Genomic DNA, 8851 nt, shown 5'->3' with positions numbered 1-8851 from the left:
AGAGTAAACACACACACAGGGTCTCCAACTCCCCACCACACGGGCTGCCTCGTCTGCCCCTCCTGTCAGTATGTGTCATATCAGTAGGTCCATTGGGAAAGCTGCCATTTATGACAACTGCCCAAGTTACCAGACCGACAGCCACCAGGCAGCATATGGTGACTCCGATGGCCCAGTTGGTTGGAGCATGGTGTTTGGAGCACAAATCTTAGATTTGATTCCTGCATGGGCCAAATATGTTCAAAGGCCCAGTGCAGTCAAAATGATGTTCTTCCTGCAGTTATCATATTGAACAGCTGATGAAACAGAGTTTACCCCTCCCCACTCAGAGACAGTCCAAGCAAAATTCTTGCATGCATCTGTTGAAAGACTATCATGAGGCATATGCCCCAGTAAGAACCCAAGTTCATGACCCTTAGGACTCAATGACTGCGGTCAAATTCTCAAATGGCCTCATTACATCCATAATTGGCTCCTTCTCATGACTATAAAGATAAGAGGACTAATTAGGGTTGTATGAGATTGCTTTCACCTATAAAGACCTTCTGATCAGGTGAGAGGAGAGCTGACAATCAGCCAACGTCTACATCTCTAGGTAACTGTCCCCTTCTTTCTTAGGGTAGATGGATGGTGTCGCTGTTCTAGTGAATTGCAAAATTACAACATGTGCAGACAATTATTTTGCTATGAAATTAAATGTCTGACATGTGATTCTTAAGTGAATGTAGTTGATTTTATTGAATCGGCAGTGGATATTTGTAATAGACAGAGGCAATGAACACATTTGGCGTAAAGTGGTCCATCTGCACTTAGAAACCCTTTATTTTCAGATTCTGGGGTATTTACTTCATTTTCTGCTGCTTTCTGACAATATCACCACCATGAATCAACCAACGTCATTTAACACTCAAAATAGACATTACATTTAACATCTAATTCCAAAACAGTCACAACAAGCACTCTGGGTTTGGTTTCCTAGGCGAATATCATCATTCACTTTTATTAAAAGCGTCATAACAGTTCATCATACGATGTTCCAAAAAAATAATAGACACAAAAAAAAACATTTACAACGTATGTCTGTAAACTTCAAGGCTAGTTAGAATTGAGGTAATGCTGTTCAGCTTGGTGGCTAAAAGAAACAAAAAGTCCATCCAAAGAGAAAAGGTACCTGATTATTTTACTCTTACACCAGTGCATCATCAGGAATAGTGAGACGAATTGCTTGCAGAACGTTTTAATGTCATCCTTTGTATGCAATTTGGTTTCTCTTTTTCACCAACACTTGTAGTTGTGTTTAAATGGGAGAGCGATGTTTGAAACATTCAAAAGCTGCCTTGGGTTATTGCTGTCTCCCTCCGCGTTGTGGGAGAGACGACTCTCCTCCGCTCGGTTTTGTCAGTGTCAGACTCGGGGCCATCGGTCGCTGTGAAACTGGAAAACTGTTTCTATAACCGGTGTGACTTGGAAGAGTCAGACAATATGGGTGTTAATAGTAGACAGAAAACAGGTACTGAGAAGGGTAATGGGAGAGGAACGGTTGGAGGGTGACGGTAGGACCGTCAGGTTGGATTGTTAGAGTGTAAGACTACAGGAATAGACAGTCGGGTGTGTGTGTGGGTGTAGACGTGTGTGTGATTATCAGTGAGAGACTGGAAACAGTCAGGTTGGATTGTTAGAGTGTAAGACTACAGGAATAGACAGTCGGGTGTGTGTGGGTGTAGACGTGTGTGTGTGTGTGTGATCGTCAGTGAGGGACTGGGAACAGTCAGATTATTAGGCCATCTGATTTGTGAGAACTTCATCCTGCTCTTAAAAGCAGAACAACAGCAAAATCTAAATTACCCATGATCCTATTCATCAGCAGCATATAGACAGACGCTTAATGCCGTTAAATTGTACGCCACTGGAGAGATACGAGATGCTACATACTGTCACAATATCCACAAAAATATTTCATAATAAATGAACCAGAAAAGCAGCATAGCACTATTGGAACGATTAATTCCTATAATAATATTTGAGGAAATTTCCCATTTCATCTAGAATGCACCGTTCAGTGAACAAAGACCAAAAATAACACCCTTAAAACATCCGCAAAACTCTACTTCAGTTAGCTTTTTCCCTGACTATGCCATTAACAATACATTAAGAGCCTTTTAGCTACATATGCTCTCCCTGATTTAAATGTTTACCTGTGAAAGAAACAAAAACAATGAAAACAAAAGAAAAAACAAATTCATATGTTTGGATATCAAGTTGGTGGGGGGGGGGGGGGGGGGGTCAAAGGCCAGTTAGATTCAGTCACTTCTCTTCCTCTTCAAGGGCATCCTCTCCTTCCTCCAGGTCTTCCGGTGAGTCGGCTTCCCCTGCCAATGCGGAGGTCTCATCTTCTAGCGCAGACGACTCTGCAGTCTTCTCCAGGCTCTCAGCTGAGTCACTGTCATCAGCAGTCTCTGGGTCTGCGATAGCGGCAGCAGGGCAGTCCAGGGCAACCTGGTTGGGCTCCTTCTCCTGGCCCTGAGCTCCAGAGGCAACCCCCATGGCTCCAGCCATGGCACTCTGCAGGTCGGTCAGGGCAGTGGGGGGGAAGCCAGGCAGGGTGAGACCTCCCAGGCCAGGGGGCAGGAACATGTAGGGGGAAAAGAGCCCCGGGGCCATGGTGGAGAGCAGGAAGGGATTGAAGGCCATGGAGTTAGCCGACATGCCGGAGGAGGCCGTAGCGGCAGCAGCCACATTCAGAGCCGCAGCCTCCCCAATAGCCTTGCTCGACTCTTCTTCCTCCCCAGTGTCGTCTTTCTCCTCATCCTGCTCTTCTCCACCCTCCCTGGCGTCTCTCTTCGATGTCTCGTCCGAATCGTCCTCGTTGTTGGTGCCATTGGAGGCTGCAGCAGGGGAGGCTGCAGCCAGGTTGCTTGCGAACAGGCCTCCCAGGCCAAACATGTTGGGCAGAACGCCCATACCAGCCATGCCAGGCAGCATGAGAGGCAGCATGGCCGAGGCGTGTTTAGCGTCAGCCCCCCCCATGCCGGGGAAGCCCATGAGCTGCAGCTGCAGACTCTGGAGGCTCTGTAGGCCCTGCAAGCTGGTGAGGTCCATGCCTCCAAACAGGCTGTTTATCAGCAGGGGGTTAAGGCCCCCAGAGGATGCAGCCGCTGTTGCCTTGGCGATCTCCGATTTGGGACGTCTTCCCCGACGACGGACGCCCTCCTCACGCACCAAGGGCCCAGTTAGGAGACGGTCGAACATGGCCTCAGGGAGGAAGCCCTAAGGAAGGGAGAGGAGACCAGTTAGTTTGACATTACACTCATGGCAGTCAATGATAATTTAGCGATTAGGCATCAATTTCTATTCAAACATCAGAGTTCAAACTGCTTGTTGCAATTCCATCAGATAGTCAAAATATAAAACAAGTGCTGATTGGAATAATTTGATGGCTAAACAGGAGGACAAATGACTCACCGATTGCTTGACAATGTCAGTCCAGTCTGGAGCGACGGCAAAATCTGAGTTCTCCAGGAGCCATCTGGGAAGATCCTTCATGGGAGGGGCCATGGCTCCACCCATCTGGGAAAGAAATGGAACAAAATGGTTCATAAGCTACCAATACATTCAGTTCTGCTATGAAAAGGCAAATTAGGTCTTTGAAACTGTTGCTACACAGCGACCAATGCATTTGTGAAAATTGATTTGTACCGAAATGAGCCCAAACCTTTCTGTACCGAAATGAGCCCAAACCTTTCTGTACCGAAATGAGCCCAAACCTTTCTGTACCGAAATGAGCCCAAACCTTTCTTCCATTTCTCCGGTTGACCACGGGAACCCTCTCTTCTCCGGTGAGCGTGTTGATGTCGATCTTGTTGGGGTTCCGGCAGCGGTGTCTCTTTTGCTTGGGTTTGGGGAACTGGGAGGAGAGGAGAGTCTCCTCACTCTTCTACAGTGAGGCAGATGGGAGAAGGGACAGGGTTTAGGAACCATGACAGGACCAGACATGAGATTTTTTTATACTTTTTAGTATACTACAAACGTTACAAAATGGAATAGCTAAATGTTATATTTTGTAACCATAGTTGAATCACTGAAAGGGTTGTGGTAAGATTTGATTTAGGAAAGGGAACAGGGGGTTGAAGGTAAGGGGAAAGTCATATTCCACATGAATGGATAGTTCCACTGGATAGGGAAATCTGATAAATATTGTATACAAAAAAAGTCTAGTACATACTGGTGTGTACGCAGTAGGCATGTCCATGGTGTATGTGGGGTGCTGTCTGAGCCAGTCACTCAGGTCTTTGTTAGAGGGGGTACCAGCCTCCCTGTCCTCCATAGCGCTGACAGAGGGGACACGGGCGGAGGTGCTGGGAATGTTGTGGTGGTGGGAACGTGGGGGCATCTGCAACCCCTCCACTGAAGCTTTGGTCCTCTCTGAATCCTCCTGTTGCGGGAAGGCAGGAGAAACTGTTCACTACCATGTAAAATTAAATCATAATCTGGTCACTACCATGTCAAATTAAATCATAATCTGTTCACTACCATGTCAAATTAAATCATAATCTGTTCACTACCATGTCAAATTAAATCAGAATCTGTTCACTACCATGTAAAATTAAATCAGAATCTGTTCACTACCATGTCAAATTAAATCAGAATCTGTTCACTACCATGTAAAATTAAATCAGAATCTGTTCACTACCATGTAAAATTAAATCATAATCTGTTCACTACCATGTAAAATTAAATCAGAATCTGTTCACTACCATGTCAAATTAAATCAGAATCTGTTCACTACCATGTAAAATTAAATCAGAATCTGTTCACTACCATGTAAAATTAAATCAGAATCTGTTCACTACCATGTCAAATTAAATCAGAATCTGTTCACTACCATGTCAAATTAAATCAGAATCTGTTCACTACCATGTCAAATTAAATCAGAATCTGTTCACTACCATGTCAAATTAAATCAGAATCTGTTCACTACCATGTAAAATTAAATCAGAATCTGTTCACTACCATGTCAAATTAAATCAGAATCTGTTCACTACCATGTCAAATTAAATCAGAATCTGTTCACTACCATGTCAAATTAAATCAGAATCTGTTCACTACCATGTCAAATTAAATCAGAATCTGTTCACTACCATGTCAAATTAAATCATAATCTGTTCACTACCATGTCAAATTAAATCAGAATCTGTTCACTACCATGTCAAATTAAATCAGAATCTGTTCACTACCATGTCAAATTAAATCAGAATCTGTTCACTACCATGTCAAATTAAATCAGAATCTGTTCACTACCATGTAAAATTAAATCAGAATCTGTTCACTACCATGTCAAATTAAATCAGAATCTGTTCACTACCATGTCAAATTAAATCAGAATCTGTTCACTACCATGTAAAATTAAATCAGAATCTGTTCACTACCATGTAAAATTAAATCAGAATCTGTTCACTACCATGTAAAATTAAATCAGAATCTGTTCACTACCATGTAAAATTAAATCAGAATCTGTTCACTACCATGTCAAATTAAATCAGAATCTGTTCACTACCATGTCAAATTAAATCAGAATCTGTTCACTACCATGTCAAATTAAATCAGAATCTGTTCACTACCATGTCAAATTAAATCAGAATCTGTTCACTACCATGTAAAATTAAATCAGAATCTGTTCACTACCATGTCAAATTAAATCAGAATCTGTTCACTACCATGTCAAATTAAATCAGAATCTGTTCACTACCATGTCAAATTAAATCAGAATCTGTTCACTACCATGTCAAATTAAATCAGAATCTGTTCACTACCATGTCAAATTAAATCAGAATCTGTTCACTACCATGTAAAATTAAATCAGAATCTGTTCACTACCATGTAAAATTAAATCAGAATCTGTTCACTACCATGTCAAATTAAATCAGAATCTGTTCACTACCATGTCAAATTAAATCAGAATCTGTTCACTACCATGTCAAATTAAATCATAGAGTATGTGTGTGATTTATTTTACATTTTTTAAAATCAAATCTATACTGAAAAAGAATAAACGCAACATAAGCTATTTCAAAGATTTTATATAGCTCATAAGGAAATCAGTCAATTGAAATAAATTCATTAGACCCTAATCTATGGACTGGGAATACAGATATGCATCTGATATGCATCTGTCTAACCACTAGATACCTTAAAAACAATTGGCCTCACAATGGGCCTTGTCATGGTATTTCTGCCCATCCCATAACCTCACCTCCACCATGAGGCACTCTGTTCACAACTTTGACATCAGAAAACCGCTCGCCAACACGATGCCATACAAATGGTCTGAGGTTGAGGCCGGTTGGATGTACTGCCAAATTCTAAATCTACGTTGGAGGTGGCTTATGGTTGATAAATGAACATTCAATTCTCTGGCAACAGCTCTGGTGGACATTTCTGCAGTCAGCATGCCAATTGCACTCAACATTTTGGACATCACATTTTGGACATCTGTGGCATTGTGTTGTGTGACAAAACTGCATATTTTAGAGTGGCCTTTTATTGTCCCCGAGCACAAGGTTTACCTGTGTAATGATCATGCTGTTTAATCAGCTTCTTTATATGCCACACCTGTCAGGTGGATGGATTATCTTGGCAAAGATTTAATGCTCACTAACAGGGAAGTGAACAGAGACAGAGAAATCAGCTTTTTGTGATTATGGAACATATCTGGGATATTTTATTTCAGCTCGGGAAACATGGAACCAACACTTCACAGTTGCATTTTCCTTCAGTGTAATTTGATGTTTTCATTCCTATCAAATTTGTTTGAATGTAGTTTAGCCTAATTGAGAAAGCATGCCGTTTGCCAAAAATATCCAATCTGTATAATGTTCAGGGCATTTTACAAAAATGTTCAAAACTATATCCATCTGTGTATTTTCTTTATAGTTATTCACGCAACATGTATTTCTCTAGTAATGAGTCCTGTACCGTGGCTCCTCTCATGAACAGCAGCTCCAGCCCCTCCACATTTTTCCTGCGGCCCCGCCTCCTCCTGGTGGGCAGGTCAGCCTCGGCCAATGAGCAGTTGGCCCTGTGTCTGGAGGGTGTGGCCGCCTGCAGAAGCTCCATCTGTGCCTTGAGGGCAGCAGGTGACACCATGCTGCTGGAGAAGCTCACCGGGGACGGCGCTGAAGACTTGTGGTGCTGGTGCAGAATACCCTGGAAAAGATAAACCAGTATGGAAACTTTTAGAGTAAACGAATAGACTAAAATATAATATAATAATAATATAATACTTTACATATTTGATGAATTTATATAAATAGACGTTATGATAAATACATTTTATTTTAATGGGATCCATTTTACTCATACACATTTTATAACATTTTTATTTAACCTTTATTTAACTAGGAAAGTCAGTTAAGAAAAAAATATTATTTTCAATGACGGCCTAGGAACAGTGGGTTAACTGCCTGTTCAGGGGCAGAACGACAGATTGTCAGCTCGGGGGTTTGAACTTGCAACCTTCCAGTCCAACGCTCTAACCACTAGGCTACCCTGCCGCACATGATCCCATTGAGATTAAAAATATTTTAAAAAAAATCAGGGACCTGACCCAAAACTATAATTTAAAAAATTATACAATGCAGTTGTAAAAAGTGAAGCATAATTCTCATTTCTGAATGTAGTATTAATTCCTAATTCTAAAGACTGTGCCTTGGTAAGATCCATGGCCTGGCTCTGGGACTCTGCAGCGTGAGACTCTCTGAGCTGGGCCACCATATCCATCAGGTTCCTGCGCTTGGCCGCACGCTCCGCCTCTATCTCCACCTTCCTCCGCCTGCGACGACGCTGCTTCGGCAATGATATGCTTAGAGCATCCTCCTATACAGAGGGAGGGAGGGAGGGAGGGAGGAAGGGAAGAAGAGAGGGAGGGAGGGAGGGAGGGAGGGAGGGAGGGAAGAAGAGAGGGAGGGAGGAAGGGAAGAAGAGAGGGAGGGAGGGAGGGAAGAAGAGAGGGAGGGAGGAAGGGAAGAAGAGAGGGAGGGAGGAAGGGAAGAAGAGAGGGAGGGAGGAAGGGAAGAAGAGAGGGAGGGAGGAAGGGAAGAAGAGAGGGAGGGAGGAAGGGAAGAAGAGAGGGAGGGAGGGAGGAAGGGAAGAAGAGAGGGAGGAAGGGAAGAAGAGAGGGAGGGAGGGAGGAAGGGAAGAAGAGAGGGAGGGAGGGAGGGAAGAAGAGAGGGAGGGAGGGAGGGAAGAAGAGAGGGAGGGAGGGAAGAAGAGAGGGAGGGAGGGAGGGAAGAAGAGAGGGAGGGAGGGAGGGAAGAAGAGAGGGAGGGAGGAAGGGAAGAAGAGAGGGAGGGAGGAAGGGAAGAAGAGAGGGAGGGAGGGAGGAAGGGAAGAAGAGAGGGAGGGAGGGAGGGAGGGAAGAAGAGAGGGAGGGAGGGAGGGAGGGAAGAAGAGAGGGAGGGAGGGAGGGAGGGAAGAAGAGAGGGAGGGAGGGAGGGAAGAAGAGAGGGAGGGAGGGAAGAAGAGAGGGAGGGAGGGAAGAAGAGAGGGAGGGAAGAAGAGAGGGAGGGAGGGAGGGAAGAAGAGAGGGAGGGAGGGAGGGAGGGAAGGAGGGAGGGAGGGAGGGAAGAAGAGAGGGAGGGAGGGAGGGAAGAAGAGAGGGAGGGAGGGAGGGAGGGAGGAAGGGAAGAAGAGAGGGAGGGAGGGAGGGAAGAAGAGAGGGAAGAAGAGAGGGAGGGAAGAAGAGAGGGAGGGAAGAAGAGAGGGAGGGGAGAAGAGAGGGAGGGAAGAAGAGAGGGAGGGAAGAAGAGAGGGAGGGAAGAAGAGAGGGAGGGAAGAAGAGAGGGAGGGAAGAAGA

At 44.2% G+C, this 8851-nt stretch overlaps 1 protein-coding gene across 3 annotated transcripts in view; it reads right to left on the bottom strand.

Annotated features, from left to right (window-relative positions):
* Positions 1-783: 783 nt before the first annotated feature.
* LOC110508821 (ATP-dependent chromatin remodeler CHD7) overlaps positions 784-8851 on the bottom strand; it is a 115178-nt gene continuing 107110 nt past the window's right edge. For all 3 annotated transcript variants that reach the window (XM_090224935.1, XM_090224936.1, XM_090224937.1), the window contains 6 exons: positions 7705-7872; positions 6973-7203; positions 4223-4432; positions 3791-3934; positions 3463-3567; positions 784-3267 (listed from right to left, as the gene is read on the bottom strand). In XM_090224935.1, the coding sequence (XP_090081061.1) occupies positions 2305-3267; positions 3463-3567; positions 3791-3934; positions 4223-4432; positions 6973-7203; positions 7705-7872 (1821 nt within the window). In that variant the 3' untranslated portion in view covers positions 784-2304. The remainder of the gene's footprint in view (positions 3268-3462; positions 3568-3790; positions 3935-4222; positions 4433-6972; positions 7204-7704; positions 7873-8851) is intronic.

The sequence above is a fragment of the Oncorhynchus mykiss genome, chromosome 28 (assembly GCF_057628025.1).
Source record: "Oncorhynchus mykiss isolate SJ-2025 chromosome 28, ASM5762802v1, whole genome shotgun sequence".
Classification (NCBI taxonomy): Eukaryota; Metazoa; Chordata; class Actinopteri; order Salmoniformes; family Salmonidae; genus Oncorhynchus; species Oncorhynchus mykiss.
The sequence above is the reverse complement of the archived record's forward strand: the minus strand, read 5'-3'. Positions and strand labels throughout refer to the sequence as shown.